Source organism: Oncorhynchus mykiss, chromosome 1 (assembly GCF_013265735.2).
Source record: "Oncorhynchus mykiss isolate Arlee chromosome 1, USDA_OmykA_1.1, whole genome shotgun sequence".
Taxonomy (NCBI): domain Eukaryota; kingdom Metazoa; phylum Chordata; class Actinopteri; order Salmoniformes; family Salmonidae; genus Oncorhynchus; species Oncorhynchus mykiss.
Window position 1 is genome coordinate 55,482,240 of NC_048565.1, and position 24,390 is coordinate 55,506,629.

The window sequence follows — 24,390 nt, forward strand, 5'->3', positions numbered from 1 at the left end:
TTGCAATAATAGGACCAAAGCACAGTTTACATTGTTTAAGGAATATATCAGTGAAGACAACCTCTTTCAGAGCAATAGGAGACACCATATTTCATTCTTTAATCAACCAGGGGGCAGAATAATCCTGTCTTAGCCAATTTAGGATGGGGCAAAGTTTGGTACGGATAGTCTTCCTATATATTTCCCTTTTTGAAAATCTGTTAATTTTATCCGGGATTGTTTACCTTGCAATATACATGTTTTAACCGCACTGTGAATTGTATCCCAGTAGCCAGAAAGGGGAGCCATTGGAAGCATTGAACTACAGAAATTCAGCCGTGGAGATATATTTCTTTTAATAACAGATATTTTGCCGGTTAAAGCAGCTGGCAAAGTTCTGAGGTCGGATTGAATTGATTTGAGCGTTCTGTTGAAGTTTCTGGAAGTGGTTTTATCTAAAGAAGGAAATATATCTACTCACAAATATTTAAAACGGGTAACGATTGGGATACAATAAATAGAGATAGAATCCTCCAACAGGTTCTTGAGAGGTAGTTGGGCTGATTTGGTTAGATTCATTTTATAACTTGAGATTAAGCTGAATGTATATTTGATCTTCAATGTGTTTGAGATACATTATCTAGATGTAGTAAAATATTGTCTGCGTATAATGAGATTAAGTGATCAGTAGATTTGAGAGAAATTTGTGTTATTTCCTTAAATTGAAGAATTCCCTGGGCTAGGAGTTCCATGGACAATGAGAATAGCAGAGGCAACATTGGATCACCTTGTCTGCTGCTTCCAGTGATTCTTAATGGAGCAGAGCAGATATAGCCTGTTATAACTATGGTTGAGGGGTTGGAATATAATATTTTAGTCATATTAACGAAATTGGAGACAATTCCCACATGTTCCAAGACAGATCAGTGATATCACCATTTGAATCTATTAAAAGCTTTTTCTTCATCGAGAGATAATTCAGCCCAAGGAGCTGTTGTTTCTAATGACGCATCTATATAAGATATGTAATGGTCGACGGAGGTCATCCGAAGAAAAAAGCTTTTTAACAAACCTGCTTTGGTCCGTGTAGATCTATTTGGGTAAGTCTCGAGACGGCAAGACAACATTTTGGAAAACAGTTTAATATCTGTGTAGGGGGCGATAGTGAAAACATTGGGTGGCATCCTTACTTAAAGAAAATTAAAAGCTAAATTAGTGCCTTTCTCCCAAATTAACCTTTGTGAACAGCTGTATTAATAATCAGAGCAACAGTGGAACTAATTGATTCAAACATTTTAAATAAACCTCAGGAGGAATACTGTCCCATTGAGGTAATTTGTCTTTATTTGTGCTATCCAATGCCTTTTTGAGTTCGTTGAGAGAGATTGTCTCCTCTGTTGAGAGGAGGAGTTCTTAATTTTTTGGTGTGGCTTGATGTGGATTTACAATTTTTATTTATTTTTATTTTACCTTTATTTAACTAGGCAAGTCAGTTAAGAACAAATTCTTATTTTCAATGGCGGCCTAGGAACAGTGGGTTAACTGCCTGTTCAGGGGCAGAACGACAGATTTGTACCTTGTCAGCTCGGGGATATGAACTTGCAACCTTTCGGTGTACAGTTCTTTATACTGGATAAGCGGGAGAATCATTGCTTGATTAATTTGGGTTCTGATAATAATTTGCCTGTTTCAGCTTCAATAGTTGCTAAACTTTTTGAATTTTTGAAATTAACTAGGCAAGTCAGTTAAAAACAAATTCTTATTTACAATGATGGCCTACCCCAGCCAAACCCGGACGACGCTGGGCCTATTGTGCGCCACCCTATGGGACTCCCAATCACAGCCGGATGTGATACAGCCTGGATTTGAACCAGGGACTGTAGTGACGCCTCTTGCACTGAGATGCAGAGCCTTAGACCGCTGCACCACTCGAGAGCTAATTGATAATTACTGCGTAGAATGTTGGCCAGTAAACGACTGGGACAATTACCATGGAAGAAATGATTGAGTCTTACTCAATGGATGGTAAATTCTGCTTTCTGTCTAATTAATAAATGAAGTTCTGTCTTGACTTTGGAAAGAGTAATAGCTACCTGGTCTGAAAAATGTGTTTGATGGGAACACTAACACAGTTAACATCGACTGACTTTGTATTGATCATCATGAATTTATTTATTTGATTTTCAAATCGATCACAGAATGTAGGATTTTGTAATAATGAACAGTTGAAATGCCATCTTTTGACACTTTTACACACACATTTTAAGTTGGCAGTAGTAAGCGTGGTGGTCAGACAAGCTTATTTTGTTGATTTTCTACTTTCTTGATTAAAGAAGACAGAGGTGTAAATAATGTATGAAAAAAATATGTATGAAATCGGAGGTGTACTCTTTTGCTTTAGGAGTGTGTGCTTGCCAGGCCTCAGAGAGTATATCCTGGAAAGCCTTGGTTGCATATGGTTGCCTTGGTTGCGTTGGTCTAATTCAATATTTTCCTGCATGCCCAAAATGGTATCCCAATAACCAGATGGAATTCAGTTATTTCTAACAAGAGAATTGAAAAACCTGGGTTCATATGAATTTGAAGCATACACATAAAAAAAAGGCAATTTTCTTTCCAATATGGAAACATTGAACGATAGTGATTCTGCCTTTTTGGTCTTCACTTTTACCCAAGATGGTAATTTTGAGTTTCTTATGTATCATTATGATTACACCTTTAGTTTTATTTGGGGTTGATGAAAAAGCAACCTATTTGTGTATCCTTTTTGAGTTTCTTGGAACATTGCTACAGTATATCGGTATGGTTTCTTGATAGGATATCAAGACAGCTGGAACATTTAATAGGAGAGTTTATGCTTTCAAATTCCAAGAGAGGATAGCTAGCATTGCCATCATTTTAAATAAAATAATGTACTATTATGTAATTGTTATCTTTAGTTTTAATAAGCCCATGGATGTGAAACCAAAAGCAGGACCCACAGGGAGTGATTCTGTTTTCTTTTTTAGGAGATTTATTTCCCCTTCTAGCTTAGTTCGTGCTTTTTGGAGTCAGCCCTCTGTCACAATGTCCACTGTCTCTAACTTTTACACTTTAGTTGAGGAGGAATCCACTTCAGAAGTGAGCAGTGCAAGAGATTAATGTATCGGTTTTAATTGCAAGTCGAGGGCAAAGGTAATTTCCTCACAAACAATCAATCAGATAGTATTGGCAAAATCTTTCTATTGGGTATTGAGAGCTGTCATGTTCCCACAGGTGAATGATTTACAGAATATTCGAGCTACTGGAGTGAAATAGACCTGCTTTTGTTCCTTGTAAAACAGTGAATGTTTCACACCATAATGTTTTGCTATATGTTGACATTTACTTTAAAATAAGTCTGATAATTCATAGCTATTTTGCAAAAGAAAAAGCCACTAGAAAGCCACACGTTTTCAATGAACTAATGTGTTAACAGTGTTATATATTAGTTTCTAGGGCACAACAGGTGCTGTAAAAGTAGCTAGAATTCATAAAGCCCAGTATAGGCTATTATCTCAATCAATTAAAAAATAATTCCTTTCTGGTGCTCCTAAATTTCATGTGATGCTCCTAACTTTTTAAAGTTGAGAGCACTGGTGCTACCAATGAAAAATGTTAATTTGTATGCCTGTGTGTGCGTTTGTCGTGCTTGTGTGCATGCCTGCTTGCCCTTGTGTGTGTGTGTACAGGAGGGGCGGTGGATGCTGACAGGTTTAGGCTGCTGAGTGGAGGGAAACCTAGCAGGAAATGTGGCATCATGTCCAGTGGGAACCACCTGTTCTTCAGCGAGGACGGCCTTCGCATGCTGGTCACCAACGACATGGACCTTTCCAACGCAAGGTACCGTGTCTGTGTGTGTGTGTGTGTGTGTGTGTGTGTGTTTTTAAGGTTTTTAACTGATAGCTGTGCTTTTGAGGCCCTCAAGTGGTGAGTTGAGGTGACATAATGTATTTAACCCTATTAGAAAACCTGCTCCTCACTTCTCAAGTGGAATGTTCCTCACATTGATAGTAAAATGTGTGTGTGAGCTACGTTTAACCATTTGAATTCAGACGAAAAGATAAAGAAGTATATTTTCTCAAGACACACTTACACACACACACATTGATAAATGTACATATATAGGGCACTGCATCTCGCAGTGCTAGCTGTGCCAACAGAGACTCTGGGTTCGAGCCCAGGCTCTGTCGCAGCTGGCCGCAACCGGGAGGTCCATGGGGCGATGCACAATTGGCTTAGTGTCGTCCGGGTTAGGGAGGGTTTGGCCGGTAGGGATATCCTTGTCTCATCGCGGACTAGCGACTCCTGTGGCGGCCCGGGCGCAGTGCACGCTAACCAGGTCGCTAGGTGCACGGTATTGGTGCGGCTGGCTTCCGGGTTGGATGCACGCTGTGTTAAGAAGCAGTGCGGCTTGGTTGGGTTGTGTTTCGGAGGACGCATGGCTTTCGACCTTCGTCTCTCCCGAGCCCGTATGGGAGTTGTAGCGATGAGACAACATAGTAACTACTAACAATTGGATACCACGAAATTGGTGAGAAAGGGAAGTAAAATAAATCAACATTTTAAAAAAATTAACAAATATATTTGTACATATATTTATCAATCTGCATTATAATTATATACAGTATACAGCTGAAGTCGGAAGTTTACATACACCTTAGCCAAGTACATTTAAACTCAGTTTTTCACAATTCCTGACAATTAACCCTAGTATAAAATGCCCTGTCTTAGGTCAGTTAGGATCACCACTTTATTGAAAGAATGTGAAATGTCAGAATAATAGCAGAGAGAATTATTTATTTCAGCTTTTATTTCTTTCATCACATTCCCAGTGGGTCAAAAGTTTACATACCCTCAATTAGTATTTGGTAGCATTGCCTTTAAATTGTTTAACTTGGGTCAAATGTTTCGGTAGCCTTCCATAAGCATCCCACAATAAGTTGGGTGAATTTTGGCCCATTCTTCCTGACAGAGCTGGTGTAATTGGGATTGAGGTCAGGGCTTTGTGATGGCCACTCCAATACCTTGACTTTGTTGTCCTTAAACCATTTTGCCACAACTTTGAGAGTATGCTTGGGGTCATTGTCCATTTGGAACAAGCTTTAACTTCCTGACTGATGTCTTGGGATGTTGCTTCAATATATCCACATCATTTTCCTTCCTCATGATGCCATCTATTTTGTGAAGTGCACCAGTCCCTCCTGCAGCAAAGCACCCCCACAACATGATGCTGCCACCCCCGTGCTTCACGGTTGGGATGGTGTCCTTCAACTTGCAAGCTTCACCCTTATTCCTCCAAACATAATTATGGTCATACTGGCCAAACAGTTCTATTTTTGTTTCATCAGACCAGAGGACATGCGTGGTCCCATGGTGTTTATACTTGCGTACTATCGTTTGCATAGATGAACGTGGTACCTTCAGGTGTTTGGAAATTGCTCCCATGGATGAACTAGACTTGTGGAGGTCTACAATTGTTTTTCTGAGGTCTTGGCTGATTTCTTTTGATTTTCCCATGATATCAAGCAAAGAGGCACTGAGTTTGAAGATAAGCCTTGAAATACATCCACAGGTACACCTCCAATTGACTCAAATGATGTCAATCAGAAGCTTCTAAAGCCATGACATAATTTTCTGGAATTTTCCAAGCTGTTTAAAGGCACAGTCAACTTAGTGTATGTAAACTTCTGACCCACTGGAATTGTGATGCTGTGAAATATAAGTGAAATAATCTGTCTGTAACAATTGTTGGAAAAACTACTTGTGTCATGCACAAAGTAGATGTCCTTACAGACTTGCCAAATCTATAGTTCGTTACCAAGGAATTTGTGGAGTGGTTGAAAACAAGTTTTAATGACTCCAACCTAAGTGTATGTAAACTTCTGACTTCAACTGTATATATTTTGTAGGTTTATTCAGTTCTTCCTGCGTCTGGGCTGTGGTAAGGCCTCCCCAGACCCCCGCTCCCAGCCTGTCCTGCTCCAGTTCTCTGTAGATGGGGCTCTGACCTGGGGCCTGCTGCAGGACTTCTTCTTCTCCAACAGGTTAGCATAACTCTCACTGTACCTCATATCAGGATAAGGTAAGACCCAGATGCAGACCGTGTCGAGAAAAAGAGAGGCTGAGAAAAGAGAGGAGCTGACAGGACAAACGCTGTTAAGCTTGACAAACAAGAGAATCCGACAACAGACAAACAGAAAACACAGGTATAACTACACAGGGGACAATGGGGATAATGGGGAAGATGGGCGATACCTGGAGGGGGGTGGAGACAATCACAAAGACAGGTGTAAAAGATAAGGGTGTGACACATCACTGTACTGTAAATATTGTTTTGTGTTATACTGACATGCTTTTTGACGCAAAAATTATTTACTAATGGATAAAATAAATCATTACCTTCATCATAATCATAATCAACTTCCTCTTCTTCAACAGCAGTAACCAAGCTCGCCTCGTGGCCCTGGAGATCCCTCTGCGTGCCCGTACCTCCGCCACGCGCCTACGCTGGTGGCAGCCCTCTGAGAATGGACACTTCTATAGTCCATGGGTTATTGACCAGGTGAAACACCTTACCCACATCTATCTATCACTCCAGTGCTAATTTGCTAAATTGTAATTACTTCGCTACTATGGCCTATTTATTGCCTTACCTCCTCATGCCAGTTGCACACACTGTATATAGACTGTCTTTTTTTTCTATTGTGTCTTTGTTGTTTTCGTCGCACTGCTTTGCTTTATCTTGGCCAGGTCGCAGTTATAAATGAGAACTTGTTCTCAACTAGCGTACCTGGTTAAATTAAGGTGAAAAAATATATATAAATAAATAAAAATATATGTTCATCCAATTATTCATCCATCCTTCAATCTGTCCATCTTTATCAATATAACAGTATCACGCATATGACATGAACCTATGTCTCTCTACTCTGCCAGGTGGTGGTGGGGGGCAGTGCCAGTGGCTGGGGTCCTTTAGAAGACGACTTCTCCTCTATGGATGGGCGTTCTTGGCTGCTCTACCCCGGGGGTATCCGCATGCCCGTGTGTGGTTCTGACGGGGCGGCCTTCGCTTTCATAGAAAAGTCCAACACGCGCTACGCTGTCACCACAGACATCAGCCTGGGACAGGATGCTTTCATACAGTTTGATTTCTCAGCTTCATGCTCTGTCACAAACTCCTGCTACGGTGAGCCACAAAATATATATATTTGACAGGTTGTCAATGTAAGTAATAATATGTTACATTTATTTTGTCAAGGTAGTCAGAGAATAGTTTTATAAGAAACGTAGGTAAAAATGTGAGCTTTCAGGATTGGTGTTGATTGCTGTTTTTGCTTTTATTAACGTTGCCTGGCTATGCTGTCTAGGTTAGTGAGGTCGGGCACTGATGTTGGGTGATTAGGCCTGGCTCGCAGTTATCTTTCCAATTCATCCCAAAGGTGTTCAATGGGGTTGAGGTCAGAGCTCTGTCTAGGCCAGACAAGTTTTTACATACCCATCTCGACAAACCATTTCTGAACCTAGTTTTGTAAACGGGGACATTGTCATGCTGGAACAGGAAAGGACCTTCCCCAAACTGTTGACACAAAGTCGGAAGCACATAATCGTCTAGAATGTCATTGTATGCTGTAACGTAATAATGTCCCTTTACTGGAACTAAGTGGCATATCCCGAACCATGAAAAACATCCCCATACAATTATTCCTCCTCCACCAAACTTTACAGTTGACACTATGCATTGGGGCAGGTAGTGTTCTCCTGGCATCCGGCAAATTATTAACAAGAGATGTTAGAAAATGAGGCTATTTAGGGATTCTAATTGTGGATTTTAAAGAAAACAAGAATCATTAGCATAGAATGACTCCTTTGCTTGAAGCCCTGGATTTCTAATTTTAACAGCTAACATTTCGATGGCAATAATACATAGATATGCCGATAGTGGACAACCTTGTTTTACTCCTCTTGACAGTCTAAAACTTTCTGATGTGTAGCCATTATTTACTATTTTACACCTAGGCGTACTATACATAACTTTAACCAATTTTTAAGAGATTCTCCAAAAATGAAATATTCCAGGCATTTACAGTGCCTTGCGAAAGTATTCGGCCCCCTTGAACTTTGCGACCTTTTGCCACATTTCATGCTTCAAACATAAAGATATAAAACTGTATTTTTTGTGAAGAATCAACAACAAGTGGGACACAATCATGAAGTGGAACAACATTTATTGGATATTTCAAACCTTTTTAACAAATCAAAAACTGAAAAATTGGGCGTGCAAAATTATTCAGCCCCTTTACTTTCAGTGCAGCAAACTCTCTCCAGAAGTTCAGTGAGGATCTCTGAATGATCCAATGTTGACCTAAATGACTAATGATGATAAATACAATCCACCTTCTGTGTAATCAAGTCTCCGTATAAATGCACCTGCACTGTGATAGTCTCAGAGGTCCGTTAAAAGCGCAGAGAGCATCATGAAGAACAAGGAACACACCAGGCAGGTCCGAGATACTGTTGTGAAGAAGTTTAAAGCCGGATTTGGATACAAAACGATTTCCCAAGCTTTAAACATCCCAAGGAGCACTGTGCAAGCGATAATATTGAAATGGAAGGAGTATCAGACCACTGCAAATCTACCAAGACCTGGCCGTCCCTCTAAACTTTCAGCTCATACAAGGAGAAGACTGATCAGAGATGCAACCAAGAGGCCCATGATCACTCTGGATGAACTGCAGAGATCTACAGCTGAGGTGGGAGACTCTGTCCATAGGACAACAATCAGTCGTATATTGCACAAATCTGGCCTTTATGGAAGAGTGGCAAGAAGAAAGACATTTCTTAAAGATATCCATAAAAAGTGTTGTTTAAAGTTTGCCATAAGCCACCTGGGAGACACACCAAACATGTGGAAGAAGGTGCTCTGGTCAGATGAAACCAAAATTGAACTTTTTGGCAACAATGCAAGACGTTATGTTTGGCGTAAAAGCAACACAGCTCATCACCCAGAACACACCATCCCCACTGTCAAACATGGTGGTGGCAGCATCATGGTTTGGGCCTGCTTTTCTTCAGCAGGGACAGGGAAGATGGTTAAAATGGATGGAGCCAAATACAGGACCATTCTGGAAGAAAACCTGATGGAGTCTGCAAAAAACCTGAGACTGGGACGGAGATTTGTCTTCCAACAAGACAATGATCCAAAACATAAAGCAAAATCTACAATGGAATGGTTCAAAAATAAACATATCCAGGTGTTAGAATGGCCAAGTCAAAGTCCAGACCTGAATCCAATCGAGAATCTGTGGAAAGAACTGAAAACTGCTGTTCACAAATGCTCTCCATCCAACCTCACTGAGCTCGAGCTGTTTTGCAAGGAGGAATGGGAAAAAAATTCAGTCTCTCGATGTGCAAAACTGATAGAGACATACCCCAAGCGACTTACAGCTGTAATCGCAGCAAAAGGTGGCGATACAAAGTATTAACTTAAGGGGGCTGAATAACTTTGCACGCCCAATTTTTCAGTTTTTGATTTGTTAAAAAAGTTTGAAATATCCAATAAATGTCGTTCCACTTCATGATTGTGTCCCACTTGTTGTTGATTCTTCACAAAAAAATACAGTTTTATATCTTTATGTTTGAAGCCTGAAATGTGGCAAAAGGTCGCAAAGTTCAAGGGGGCCGAATACTTTCGCAAGGCACTGTATATACAGTATATATAAACTTCAGTCGTACTTTATCAAGGGCCTTTTCAAAGTCAGCTATGAATACCAGTCCTGTTTTCCCCGATACTTCAGAGAGAGCTCTATTGTTTCCAGTACTTGTCTCATATTAACTCCAATGTATCGTCCATGTAAAAACCCTGTCTGATTAGGATGAATAATATCCGACAATACCTTTTTTAATTCTATTCTAAGCAATTAGCTAGAATTTTTGCATCACAACACTGAAGTGTAAGAGGCCTCCAATTTTTTAAATGGACAGGATCTTTTTATGTACCATTTGGATCCTGTTTCAGTAATAATGAAATCAGACCTTCTTGTTGAGTGTCCGATAATCTACCATTTATATAGGAGTGGGTAAATCATGCTAATAACGGTCTTCTGAGTATGTCAAAAAAAGTTTGGTATACTTCCACTGGTATGCCGTCCAGCCCAGGAGTTTTCCCAGCCTTAATGGCTTTAATTGCATCAAGAAGTTCCTCCTCTGTAAATTGGCCTTCACATGAGTCTTTCTGTACAGATGATAATTTAACATTATTAATTGGAAAAAATCCATACAATTGGCTTTGGTTAGCGGAGATGGAGGAGACGAAAACATATGCTTGAAGTACTTTACTTCCTCTTTCAAAATATAGTTTGGTAACTGCATAATTTGTAACAAGTTTCAGCAAATTATTTTAGTTAGCATTTCTTTGTCGAATATAAAAAAAAATATATGGTGCATTTTTCCTCATATTCCATCCAGTAGATTTTATTTTTATAATATATTACATGGGATCTTTCTTGAATAAGTTCCTCCATTTCTTTTTCTTTTTCCTCTAATATGAGCATGTATGGTAAAGTTTTTTATTGCTATCTATCTGTATTGTTAGTCTTTCCATTTCCTTTGTTAATATGGACTATTTTGACCTAAATTTGTTTTGTTTTGTTTTGTAGATGAGTTCTGAATTGCATGGCATCTAAAGGCACATTTTAAAAGTGTCCCATACAATAAGGGGGATCTGCTGTACCTATGTTATGTCAGAAAAAGTCAGTTATAAATTCGTATGTCCTAGTTAAAAACAAGTTATCATCCAGTAGGCTTTGATAGCAAGATGGGGCTGACAGAGGGGGCTGCTTTGCTTCTAGTCCTTAGGAAACTTTGCAGTATTTCGTTTTTTTATCTATTATTTCTTACATTGTTAGCCCAGAAAAACTTAAGTGTTATTACATACAGCCGGCAAGAACTATAGGAAATCAGAGAGACATCAACTTACCAGCACTACGACCAGGAATACAACTTTCCCGAAGCGGTACCTTTGTTCGAACCACACAGGGCATTTGAACTGATTCCAGAGGTTGATCCTAAACAAAACAGCCGCAGAAGAGGTAGACGGAGCGGTCTTCTGACCAGACTTTGGAGGCACGTACACCACCCACAGATTCCAAGTATATTACTCGCTAATGTCCAGTCTCAGGATAACAAGGTAGACAAAATTAGGGCAAGGGTTGCTTTCTAGAGAGACATCAGGGATTGTAACTACTCTGTTTCAAAGTACATGGCTGTCTCGGGAAATTCTGTCGGAGTTGGTACAGCCACCTGGATTCCATGTTTGTCGCGCCGACAGGAATAAACATCTCTCCGGGAAGAGGAAGGGCGGGGGTGTATGTTTCATGATTAACAACTCATGGTGTAATTGTAACAACATACAGGAACTCATGTCCCTTTGTTCACCTGACCTAGAATTCCTCACAATCAAATGCCGACCGTACTATCTCCCAAGGGGAATTCTCATCGGGTATTGTCACAGCCGTGTATATCCCCCCTCAAGCCAATACCACGACGCCCTCAAGAAACTTCACTGGACTTTATGCAAACTGGAAACCGGATATCCTGAAGCTGTGTTTAATGTAGCTGGGGATTATAACAAAGCAAATTTGATAACAAGGCTACCTAAATTCTATCAGCATATTGACTGTAGTGCTCGTGCTGGTAAAACACTGGATCACTGCTACTCTAACTTACGCGATGCATATAAGGCCCTCTCCCGCCCTCCTTTTGGCAAATCTGACCACGACTACCTTTTGTTCCTCCCTGCCTATAGGCAGAAACTCAAACAGGATGTACCCATGCTCAGGACTATTCAACGGATTCTGCTCTTCAAGATTGTTTTGATATGTTCTCGGTAGCCTCGGAGAATAATATTGATGTATACGCTGATTCGGTGAGTGAGTTTATAAGGAAGTGTATAGGAGTTGTACCTACTGTGACTGTTAAAACTTACCCTAACCAGAAACCGTGGATAGATGGCGGCATTTGCCCAAAACTGAAAGCGCGAACCACCGCATTTAACCACGGAAAGGTGACTGCAAATATGGCCGAATTCAAACAGTGTCATTATGCAAGGCAATCAAACAAACAAAATGTCAGTATAGATACAAAGTGGAGTCACGGTCTTGCTTTCAGATTAACTAAACACCTTCTTTGCCCGCTTTGAGGATAATGCCGTGTCACCGAAGCAGCCTGCTACGAAGGACTGTGGCCTCTCCTTATCCGTGGCCGACGTGAGTAACACATTTAAACATGTTAACCCTCGCAAGGCTGCCGGTCCAGACGGCATCCCTAGCCACGTTCTCAGAGCATGCACAGACCAGCTGGCTGGTGTGTTTACGGACAATTCAATCTCTCCCTATCCACATGCTTCAAGAAGGCCACCATTGTTCCTGTACCCAAGAAGGCAAAGGTAACTGAACTGAATGACTATCGCCCCGTAACACTCACTTCTGTCAACATGAAGTACTTTGAGAGGCTAGTCAAGGATCATATGACCTCCACCTTACCTGTCATCCTAGACCCACTTAAATTTGCTTACCACCCCAATAGGTCCATAGACGATTCATTCGCCATTACACTGCACACTGTCCTATCCCACCTGGACAAGAGGATGTAAGAATGCTGTTCATTGACTATAGCTCAGCATTCAACATAACACTACCCTCCAAATTCATCATTAAGCTTGAGGACCTGGGTTTCAACCCCGCCCTGTGTGATTGGGTCCTGGAATTCCTGATGGGCCACCCCCAGGTGGTGAAGGTAGGAAACAACATCTCCACCCCGCTGATCCTCAACACTGGGGCCCCACAAGGGTGCATGCTCATCCCCCTCCTGTACTCCCACAAGGGTGCGTACTCATCTAGTTTGCAGACGACACAACAATAGTAGACTTGATCACCAACAATCATGAGACAGCCTATAAGGGAGGAAGTGAGGGTGTCAGGAAAACAACCTATCACTCAACGTCAACAAAACAAGGGAGATGATCGTGGACTTCGGGAAACAGGGAGCACCCCCCTATCCACATCATCGGGACAGCAGTGGAGAAGGTGGACACCATGGACAAACTGAAATGGTCCACCCAAACAGACAGTATGGTGAAGAAGGCGCAACAGCACCTCTTCAACCTCAGGAGGCTGAAGAAATTTGGCCTGTCAACCCCCACAAACTTTTACAGATGCACAATTGAGAGCATCCTGTCAGGCTGTGTCACCGCCTGGTACGGCAACTGCACCGCCCACAACCGCAAAGCTTTCCAGAACGTGGTGCGGTCACCAGGGGCAAACTACCTGCTCTCTAGGACACCTTCAGCACCCGATGTCACAGGAAGGCCAAAAACATAATCAAGAACAACAACCACCCAAGCCACTGCCTGTTCACCTTGCTACCATCCAGAAGGCCAGGTCAGTACAGGTAAATCTCTGTTGGCACCGAGAGACTGAGAAACAGATTCTATCTCAAGGCCATCAGACTGTTAAACACCCATCACTAACACAGAGAGGCTGCTGCCTACATAGAGACTTGAAATCGCTGGCCACTTTAATAAATGGATCAGTAGTCACTTAAATAATGCCACTTTACTAATGTTTACATATCTTGAATTAATCTTCTCATATCTATATACTGTATTTTTTAGCATCTATTGCATCTTGCCTATGCTGCTTGACATTGCTCATCCATATATCTATGTGTACACTACTGTTCAAAAGTTTGGGGTCACTTAGAAATGTGTGTATGACTATTGTAGCTGGAATGGGTGAAGGCCAGCAGTTTGTCTAGTTTGAGAAACAGACACCTCACAAGTCCTCAACTGGCAGTTTCATTAAATAGTACCCACAAAACACCGGTCTCAATGTCAACAGTGAAGAGGTGATTCCGGGATGCTGGCCTTCAGCCATTTCCAGCTACAATAGTCATCTGCAACATTATCAATGTCTACACTGTATTTCTGATCAATTTGATGTTATTTTAAAGGACAAGAAATGAGCTCTTCTTTCAAAAACAAGGACATTTCCAAGTGACCCCAAACTTTTGAACAGTAGTGTATGTATGTATGTATGTATGTATGTATGTATGCATGCATATATATATATATATATATATGTATATATATATAGTATCCCTTTACCAGACTTCTTATGTTTTACCAAACTGTTGGAGCTAGGAACATTAGCTGTTACCTATGCCCACGATTGCATATACAAAAGTATTCAGACCCCTTGACTTTTTCCATGTTTTGTTATATTACAACCTTATTCTGAAATGGATTCAATTGTCCCCCCCCCCCCCCCCCCCCCCCCCCCCATCAATCTACACATAATACCCCATAAAGACAAAGTAAAAACAGGTTTTAAAATGTTTGGGGAATTGTAAAAAAATAATTTTAAAAATAAATTTAAAAAATCACATTTACAAAACTATTCAGACCCTTTACTCAGTACTTTGTTAAAGCACCTTTGGCATCGATTACAGACTCAAGTCTTCTTGGGTGTGACGATACACACCTGTATTTGTGGAGTTTATTTCCATTCTTCTCTGCAGATCCTCTCAAGCTCTGTAAGGTTTGATGGGGATCTTTGCTACATAGCTATTTTCAGGTCTCTCCAGAAATGATTGATATGGTTCAAGGCTGGGCTCTGGCTCGGCAACTCAAGAACATTGAGAGACTTGTCCCGAAGCAACTCCTGCATTGTCTTAGCTGTGTGCTTAGGTTCGCTGTCCCGTTGGAAGGTAAACCTTCCATTCTGAGGTCCTGAGTGCTCTGAAGAAGATTTTCATCAAGGATCTCTATATACTTTGCTCGGTTCATCTTTCCCTCGATCCTGACTAGTCTCCCAGTCCCTGAAAAACATCCCTACAGCATGATGCTGCCACCACCATTCTTCGCCGTAGGGATGGGTGCCAGGTTTCCTCCAGATGTGACGCTTGGCATTCAGGCCAAAGACTACAATGTTGTTTTTATCAGAGAATCTGGTTTCAAATGGTCAGAGTTCTTTAGGTGCCTATTAGCAAACTCCAAGCGGGCATATGCCTTTTACTGAGGAGTGGTTTCTGTCTGGCCACTACCATAAAGGCCTGATTTATGAAGTGCTGCAAAGGTAGTTGTCCTCCAGGAAGGTTCTCCCATCTCCACAGAGGAGTGCAGTGTAATGAACTCTGGAGCACTATCAGGGTCACCATCGCGTTCTTGGTCACATCCCTGACCAAGGCCCCTCTCCCCCGATTGCTCAGTTTGGCCGGGCAGTCAGCTCTAGGAAGAGTTTTGGTGGTTCCAAACTCCTTCCATTTAAGAGTGATGGAGACCACTGTGTTCTGGTGGACCTTCAATGCTGCAGACATTTTTTGGTACCCTTCCCCAGATCTGTGCCTCGACACAATCCTGTCTCGGAGCTTAACCGAAAATTCCTTCCACCTCATGACATGCATTGTCAACTGTGGGACTTTATATAGACAGGTGTGTGCCTTTCCAAATCATGTCCAATCAATTGAATTTACCACAGGCGGACTCCAATCAAGTTGTAGAAACTCCTCAGGGATGATCAATGGAAACAGGATGCACCTGAGCTCAATTTTGAGTCTCATAGTGAAGGGTCTGAATACTTATGCAAACAAGATATCTGTTTTTTTATACATATTAAAACAATTCTAAAAACCTGTTTTCACTGTCATTATGGGGTATTGTGTAGATTGATGAGGGAAAAAAATGTTTTTAATCTATTTTAGAATAAGGCTGCAAAATAACAAAATGTGGAAGAAGGGAAGCGGCCTGACTATTTTCCACTGCTCCCGTTTGGTGCAGCGGTCTAAGGCACTGCATCTCAGTGCTTGAGGTGTCACTACAGACACCCTGGTTCAAATCCAGGCTCTATCACAACCGGCCGTGATTTGGAGTCCCATACGGCGGAACACAATTTTTCCAGTGTCGTCCAGGTTTGGCCGGTGTAGACTGTCAATGAAAATAATAATTTGTTCTTAACTGACTTGCCTAGTTAAATAAAGGTTACACGTGTGTATGCGACTAATAACATTAGATTTGATTTATAATTTGATTTATGCGTCTTTCTGTACCCTTGTCCATTACAGCCATTGAGCTTGAGTATTCTCTGGACCTGGGTCTGCACTGGCAGCCTCTGGTGCGTGACTGTCTCCCCACCAGTCAAGACTGCTCCTCCTACACCCTACAGAGACTGCTGGTGGCAGACACATACAACAAGTGGGGCCGAGTCACTCTGCCCATTCCCATCTACGCCAGGTCAGTTACACATTGTTTGACTGCCAAACCAAACCGAGGTTGCTATTCTTCAAAATCACTGTCCAAACATTTGAACAGCTTTAAATGTTGGTACGAGTTGTATTATGTCATTAAAATGTATCTGCAGGTCTCCAGCTACGCGGTTCCGTTGGTTCCAGCAGGCTCCGTTTGACAAGCAGCAGACCTGGGCTCTGGACAATCTCTACATCGGAGACGGCTGCTCCGACATGTGCTCCGGACATGGACGCTGCCAGCAGAGCTCCTGTGTGTGAGTGACTGATATTTCAGTAACTCACCAGCCTGAAAGAATAATTACAGACACGAATGTGGTGTTCCATTGCCATGTTGAAGTAGAAGTCCCGACATCTGTAACAACAATGTCACACACAGCAACCTGAGAGGCCATTCAATAACCTCCTTACCCCTTTCTCTCACCTCTCGTCCCCCATGTAGGTGTGACCCAGAGTGGGAAGGCGAGTACTGTGATGAGCCTGTGGCCCCCCTGCCCTCCCAGCTGAAGGACAGTTTCAGCCGGGCCCCCTCTCTTAGCCACTGGCACCTGGTAACCGGGGGAAAGCTCAGCACTGTTTGTGGGGCCGTGGCATCTGGGGCTGCACTGCACTTCAGCGGGGTCAGTGCCTATCAATCTATCAATCCATTGTGCCTGTAGACCACACTACCTACAGAGATAGTTTTCATCTGCATACCTGTTTACATACCACCACAGATAGAGGCTGACACTACAGTAAGACAGCATTGAATGAGCTGTATTCCGGCAGAAGCAAACAAGAAAACGCTCACCCATAAGCGGAGCTCCTAGTTGCCGGGAACTTTAATGCAGGGAAACTTAAATCCGTTTTACTAAATTTCTATCAGCATGTTACATGTGCAACCAGAGGGAAAAAAAAACTCTCGACCACCTTGACTCCACACACGGAGATGCATACAAAGCTCTCCCTCGCCCTCTTTTTGGCAAATCTGACCATAATTCTGTCCTCCTGATTCCTAATTCTGTCCTCCTGATTCCTCCTGCAAAAAATTAAAGCAGGAAGCACCAGTGACTAGATCAATACAAAAGTGGTCAGATGAAGCAGATGCTAAGCTACAGGACTGTTTTGCTAGCACAGATTGGAATAAATTCAGGGAATCCTACGATGGCATTGAGGAGTACACCACATTAGTCATTGGCTTCATCACTAACTGCATAGATGATGTCATCCCAACAGTGATCGTACGTACATACCCAAACCAGAAGCCATGGATTACAGGCAACATCCGCACTGACCTAAAGGCTAGAGCTGCCACTTTCAAGGAGAGGGACTCTGACTCTAACCAGGAAGCTTATAAGAAATCCCGCTATGCTCTCCGACGAACAATCGTCGGCAAAGGCAAAGCATCAATACAGGACTAAGATCGAATCGTACTACACCGGCTCTGACGCTCGTCGGATGTGGCAGGGCTTGCAAACCATTACAGACTACAAAGGGAAGCACAGCCGACCCGTAGCACTCACGACTGTAGCCATGAAGTGCTTTGAAAGGCTGGTCATGGCTCCCATCAACACCATTATCCCAGAAACCCTAGACCCATTCCAAGTTGCATACCGCCCCAACAGATCCACAGATGATGCAATCTCTATTGCACTGCCCTTTCCCAGCTGGACAAAAAGAACACCTATGTGAGAATGCTATTCATTGACTACAGCCAAAGGAGACAAAGGAGATGATTGTGGACTACAGGAAAAAGAGGACCGAGCACGACCCCATTCTCATCGACAGGGCAGCACTGGAGCAGGTTGAGAGCTTCAAGTTCCTTGGTGTCTACATCAACAACAAACTAACATGGTCCAATCACACCAAGACAGTCGTGAAGAGGGCACGACAAAACCTATTCCCCCTCAGGAGACTGAAAAGATTTTGCATGGGTCCTCAGATCCTTAAAATGTATTTGCATTGCCCCCCCCCCCCCCCCCCCCTCTCTGTTGTTATCAGGGTTAGAATTTATTACAGTTGACACTACAATTTAATAACAGAAAATTCCTTATTGAAAATAAACAGCTATTTTTACTTGACTTTGATTTTCTCTTTTATCACCTCAATTTAATTTAAAAAATGTTTAATACAGAAATTAAATTGAGCCCAAACCTGGTGTGTCTCTCCATCTGTCAAGTTCTGACCTTAGTTCCTTTGTTTTGTCTTTGTTTTAGTATGGTCAGGGTGTGAGTTGAGGTGGGCAGTCTATTTGTTTTTCTATGTTGGTTTTTGTGTTCGGCCTAGTATGGTTCTCAATCAGAGGCAGGTGTCGTTAGTTGTCTCTGATTGAGAATCATACTTAGGTAGCCTTTTTCCACCTGGGTTTCGTGGGTGTTTATTTTCTGTTTAGTGTTTTGTCATTCACCTTACGGGACTGTTCATTTGTTGTTTATTGTTTTTGTTCAGTGTTCATTTTGCTTCATTAAATTATGCGCACTTACAACGCTGCGTGTTGGTCCTCCGATCCTTCTCGCTACTCCTCCTCAGAAGAGGAGGACGAGGTTCGTGACAGAAACAACCACCACAAAAGGACCAAGCAGCGTGGTAACGGGCAGCAGCAGCGATCGCAGGAATCATGGACATGGGAGGACATTCTGGACGGCAAGAGACCATGGGCACAGGCTGGAGAATATCGCTGCCCCAAGGCTGAGCTGGAGGCAGCGAAAGCCGAGAGGCAGTGGTATGAGGAGGCAGCACGGCGGCGTGGGTGGACGCCCAAGAGGCATCCCCAAAAATGTATTGGGAGGAGGCACATGGGGAGTGTGGAGTAGTCAGGTAGTAGACCTGCGCCAACTTTCCGTGCTTCCTGGAGAGAGAGAGGGACCGGGCAGGCACCGTGTTATGCTGTGAGGCGCACAGTGTCCCCGGTGCATGTGCATAGCCCGGTGCGGTACATCCCAGCGCCTCGTATCGGCCGGGCTAGAGTGGGCATTGAGCCAGGTGCCACGAAGCCGGCTCAGCGCATCTGGTCTCCAGTGCGTCTCCTCGGGCCGGTGTACATGGCACCAGCCTTACGCATGGTGTCCCCGGTTCGCCAGCACAGCCCAGTGCGGGCTATTCCACCTCGCTGCACTGGCCTGGCTACGGGGAGCATTCAACCAGGTCAGGTTGGGCAGGCTCGGTGCTCAAGAGCTCCAGTGCGATTTCACGGTCCAGTCTGTCCGGTGCTACCTCCACGTACCAGCCCTCCGGTGGCAGCCCCCCGCACCAGGCTGTCTCTCTGTCTTCTCCCTACAGGGTCTCCCGTCTGTCCTGAGCCGCCAGAGCCGCCAGTCTGTCCTGAGCCGTCAGTCAGCCAGGAGCTGCCAAAGCCGTCAGCCAGGAGCTGCCAGAGCCGTCAGCCAGGAGCTGCCAGAGCCGTCAGTCTGCCAGGAGCTGCCAGAGCCGTCAGTCAGCCAGGAGCTGCCAGGAGCTGCCAGAGCCGTCAGTCAGCCAGGAGCTGCCAGAGCCGTCAGTCTGCCAGGAGCTGCCAGAGCCGTCAGTCAGCCAGGAGCTGCCAGGAGCTGCCAGAGCCGTCAGTCAGCCAGGAGCTGCCAGAGCCGTCAGTCAGCCAGGAGCTGCCAGAGCCATCAGTCAGCCAGGAGCTGCCAGAGCTGCCTGTCACGCCGGCAATGCCAGAATCGCCCTTCACTGTAGCGCTGCCGGATTCTCCCTCCTGCCCGGCGCTGCCGGAGTCTCCCTCCTGCCCGGCGCTGCCGGAGTCTCCCGCCTGTCCGGCGCTGCAGAAGTCTCCCGTCCATTCGGGACCCGTGGCGAGGGTCCCCAGTCCGAGGTCGGCAGCGAGGGTCGCCGCTCATAAGAGGCCACGGGGGCGGTTGAGGAGGCGGACAAAAACTATGGTGAAGTGGGGTCCATGTCCCACGCCAGAGCCACCTGCAGACAGACGCCCACCCAGACCCTCCCCTATAGGTTCAGGTTTTGTGGCCAGAGTCTGCACCTTTGAGGGGGGGGGGGGGGGGGGGGGGGTACTGTCACGTTCTGACCTTAGTTCCTTTGTTTTGTCTTTGTTTTAGTATTGTCAGGGTGTGACTTGGGGTGGGCAGTCTGTTTGTTTTTCTATGTTGGTTTTTGTGTTCGGCCTAGTATGGTTTTCAATCAGAGGCAGTTGTCGTTAGTTGTCTACTTAGGTAGCCTTTTTCCACCTGGGTTTCGTGGGTGTCTATTTCCTGTTTAGTGTTTTGTCATTCACCTTACGGGACTGTTAGTTTGTTGTTTATTGTTTTTGTTCAGTGTACAGTGTTGGTCCTCCGATCCTTCTCGCTACTCTCAGAAGAGGACGAGGTTCGTGACACCACCTAATATGTCTTTCTCTTTAACCTCCATGTTTTCTCTTGTATCTATCTCTCTCCAACAGAGTTGTAGTCGTCAGCTGGTGACGGTGGATCTGAACCTGACCAACGCAGAGTTCATCCAGTTCTACTTTATGTATGGCTGCATGACCCCGCCGAGCAACCGTAACCAGTGTGTACTACTGGAGTTCAGTCTGAATGGTGGAATCAACTGGATCCTGTTGACAGAGATCTTTTACGACCTGTACAGAAAGCCTGGGTGGGCCTTTTTTATGAAAAATAGATATACGCACACTTTGTTGATTGCTCCCAGTGCTCCCACGGTTTATGTTCTACCCAAAGGTCAGGCTTAACACACATGAAAAAAGTAGGAGTATTTATAGACTTACAAGTAATGAAGTACAGTAAAATAGGATATACAGTAACTGGAAATTGGCTTTAACCTGTCCACCCCTTTCACATCAGCTGTTCCCAATCCTAACCTGTGTGTCATGTGTAGATTCGTCAATGTACTGCTGCCCCATGCGGCCCGTCAGGAGGGTGTGCGTGTGCGCTGGTGGCAACCGACCCACGAGGGGTCCGACCACAGTGACTGGGCACTGGATAACGTCCTAATCGCTGGTTCCGACCCGCGGGCACAGATCTCTGACACCTTCGGAGGGGTGGCGCTGCCTAACCACGAGAGAGCGCCCGCTGATGGTACCCCCACGGGCAGGATAGGCCTGTTGAATGAGGGAGAGGAGGAGAGCACCTCAGGTATATACACAGGGGATCTGGACGAGACCACAACATACACCACCACAGGTACATACACATCTACAGGTACATACACAACTACATGTACATACACAATTGGGGGAGGATCTTTCAGTCATACAGGCCCTAATTGTGACTTGTCTGATTGTTGAGTTGATTTTGTGCCTCTCACATTAGGTTTCATCCTAATAAGCAATGACCGCATCAAATACAACTGCTTTCAGAAGGAACATTTATTGAATCTAGGTATATGAAAAAAACGAATAAGTTATTTGAAATAAGGTATTTTGTTTGATGAGATGGATGCTTACTTTCTCTCTCCCTCTTCCTTTCTCTGAACCCTCTCCACTGCTTCCCTCTCTCTCAGTGAGTGATCACTGGCTGTTCAGTGAGGACTGTGCGGTTCAGAGGTTCTGTAGCTCTCCAGACGGAGTCATGGTGTGTGGTAATGATGACGGCAGAGAGGTGTATGCAGTCACACATGACATCGTCCCGGACAAAGGCTGGGTCATGCAGTTCAAGGTAACAACAATTTTGTACAAAACAGTGGAAATGGTTGAGTGTGTGGCCCTGTCGAAAAACAATCCCTGTTCCTACCCCCTAGACCAGGGATGTTCAATTCCGAAACACTTCTGTTTTTTGTTTCTACCTATTAGTTAATTGCTCTCACCTGGTATCCCAGGTCTGAATCAGTTGCTGATTAGGAGAGGATGAAAGCTGTTTTGGCCCTCCAGGACTGACATTGAACACCCCTGCTTCCCTAGACACTTCTGAGATTAACCGCTAGGAGTGTGTGTTTTTCTGTGGGGGGGTTGGGTGTATTTGTGTATGTGTATGTTGTGATCAAAAGTACAGGATATGTGTGTATGTACAAGTTATGTTTTTGCAAGTCCATGTGTCTCTACAGATTGTGGTGGGCTGCAGTTTGCCGGAGCGCCATGCCGAGCATCAGGTCCATGTCCAGTATTCTGTGGACTTCGGTGTCTCCTGGAGGTACCTGGTGCCCCAGTGTCTACCTGCTGACCCCTGCTGTGGAGGACAGATCTCCCAGCCCAGTGTCTTTTTCCCTGCCCAGGGTTGGAAAAGGGCCGTCTACCCCCTAACGGACAGCCTGGCAGACACGTGAGTGACAAGCCTGATCCATACAGTACAAACATGCACATACAGTACCAGTCCAAACTTTGGACACACCTACTCATTCCAGGATTTTTCTTTATTTGTACAGTTTTCTACATTGTAGAATAAAAGTGAAGATATCAAAACTATGAAATAACACATATGCAATCATGTAGTAAGCAAAAAAGTGTTAAACAAATCTAAATATTTTTTCGATTTTAGATTCTTCAAAGTAGCCACCCTTTGCCTTGATGACAGCTTTGCACACTCTTGGCATTCTCTCAACCAGCTTCACCTGGAATGCTTTTTCAACAGTCTTGAAGGAGTTCCCACATCTGCTGAGCACTTTTTGGCTGCTTTTCCTTCACTCTGCGGTCCAACTCATCCCAAACCATCTCAACTGGGCTGAGGTCGTGGGACTGTGGAGGCCAGGACATCTGATACAGCACTCCATCACTCTCCTTCTTTGTCAAATAGCCCTTACACAGCCTGGAGGTGTGTTGGGTAACTGTCCTGTTGAAAAACAAATGATAGTCACACTAAGCGCAAACCAGATGGGATGGCGTGTCACCTCTGAACAGTGTTGAGATGTGTCTGTTACTTGAACTCTGTGAAGCATTTAATTTGGGCTGCAATTTCTGAGGCTGGTAACTCGAATCAACTTATCCTCTGCAGCAAAGGTAACTCTGGGTCTTCCTTTCCTGTGGCGGGCCTCATGAGAGCCAGTTTCATTATAGATCTTGATGGTTTTTGCAACTGCACTTGAAGAAACTTTTAAAGATCTTGACATTTTACGGATTGACGGACCTTCATGTTTTAAAGTAATGATGGACTGTCATTTCTCTTTGCTTATTTGAGCTGTTCTTGCCATAACATGGACTTGTGCCAAATAGGGCTATTTTCTGTATACGACCCCTACCTTGTCACAACACAACTGATTGGCTCAAATTCATTAAGAAGGAAAGAAATTCCACAAATTAACTTTGTGGAAGGTACACCAGTTAATTGAAATGCATTCTAGGTGACTACCTTAAGAAGCTTGTTGAGAGAATGCCAAGAATGTGCAAAGCTGTCATCAAGGCAAAGAGTGGCTACTTTGAAGAATATCAAATATAAACTATGTATTATATATGTATTTTGATGTCTTCGCTATTATTTTACAATGTAGAAAATAGTAAAAATAAAGAAAAACCCTTGAATGAGTAGATGTGTCCAAACTTTTGACTAGTAGTGTACGTAAGCAAGCATGCACACACAAACACACATATACTCAACCTGGCTGGCACACTCTCTCCTTGCTTCCTCCAATAGTTTATTTTGGTTCAAGACATTCGGACTGTCTCAAGTTACAGTTGAAAGGAGGGTTCCTTAAAAACAGCCTAGGGAAGATAATTTAAAAAAGTCTTGCCTAACTTAATCTTTATGACCATCCTGTGTATATTGTGTGTATGGCGGTGCATTTTTTTGGTTCAGCACTCTGATACCCAGTGGGCTGTGGAGAACTTCTACATCAGTTCTTAACCTACATTATGTGTAATGTTCTGCAGGGCGGTGCGTTTCCGGTTCTACCAGCAGCACAGTGATACCCAGTGGGCTGTGGAGAACTTCTACATTGGGCCAGCGTGTGACAGCCATTGTGGGGGACATGGAGATTGTCTGGACCAGCGATGTATCTGTGAACCAGGCTTCACTGGACCCAGCTGCTACGCCAGCACTGCACTCAAGGTATCAATCAGTTAATCAATCTTTATTTATGTAATACATTTCATACAATGACATATAAAGTGTCCCTATCCGGCTTGAAGGACCATTTATTTTGTACACATAGCAAAAACAATGCAATTCAAAATGCAATTACATTGCCCTCCCCCTAGGGATTCTGCACCATGGCAGATTATGTGGCTCGGAACGT

The 24,390-nt window shown here is 43.8% G+C and overlaps 1 protein-coding gene across 3 annotated transcripts in view; it reads left to right on the plus strand.

Moving 5' to 3' along the window:
* LOC110532453 (reelin) overlaps nucleotides 1-24,390 on the plus strand; it is a 296,686-nt gene that overhangs the window by 255,701 nt on the left and 16,595 nt on the right. Inside the window, exons 45-56 of one of the 3 annotated variants that reach the window (XM_036980629.1) lie at nucleotides 3,690-3,840; nucleotides 5,910-6,044; nucleotides 6,439-6,562; nucleotides 6,937-7,186; nucleotides 16,117-16,285; nucleotides 16,413-16,553; nucleotides 16,739-16,916; nucleotides 20,672-20,865; nucleotides 21,106-21,410; nucleotides 21,730-21,884; nucleotides 22,270-22,484; nucleotides 24,026-24,203. In XM_036980629.1, the coding sequence (XP_036836524.1) occupies nucleotides 3,690-3,840; nucleotides 5,910-6,044; nucleotides 6,439-6,562; nucleotides 6,937-7,186; nucleotides 16,117-16,285; nucleotides 16,413-16,553; nucleotides 16,739-16,916; nucleotides 20,672-20,865; nucleotides 21,106-21,410; nucleotides 21,730-21,884; nucleotides 22,270-22,484; nucleotides 24,026-24,203 (2,195 nt within the window). The remainder of the gene's footprint in view (nucleotides 1-3,689; nucleotides 3,841-5,909; nucleotides 6,045-6,438; nucleotides 6,563-6,936; nucleotides 7,187-16,116; nucleotides 16,286-16,412; nucleotides 16,554-16,738; nucleotides 16,917-20,671; nucleotides 20,866-21,105; nucleotides 21,411-21,729; nucleotides 21,885-22,269; nucleotides 22,485-24,025; nucleotides 24,204-24,390) is intronic. The other 2 variants (XM_036980637.1, XM_036980632.1) reach the window with 2 other exon arrangements.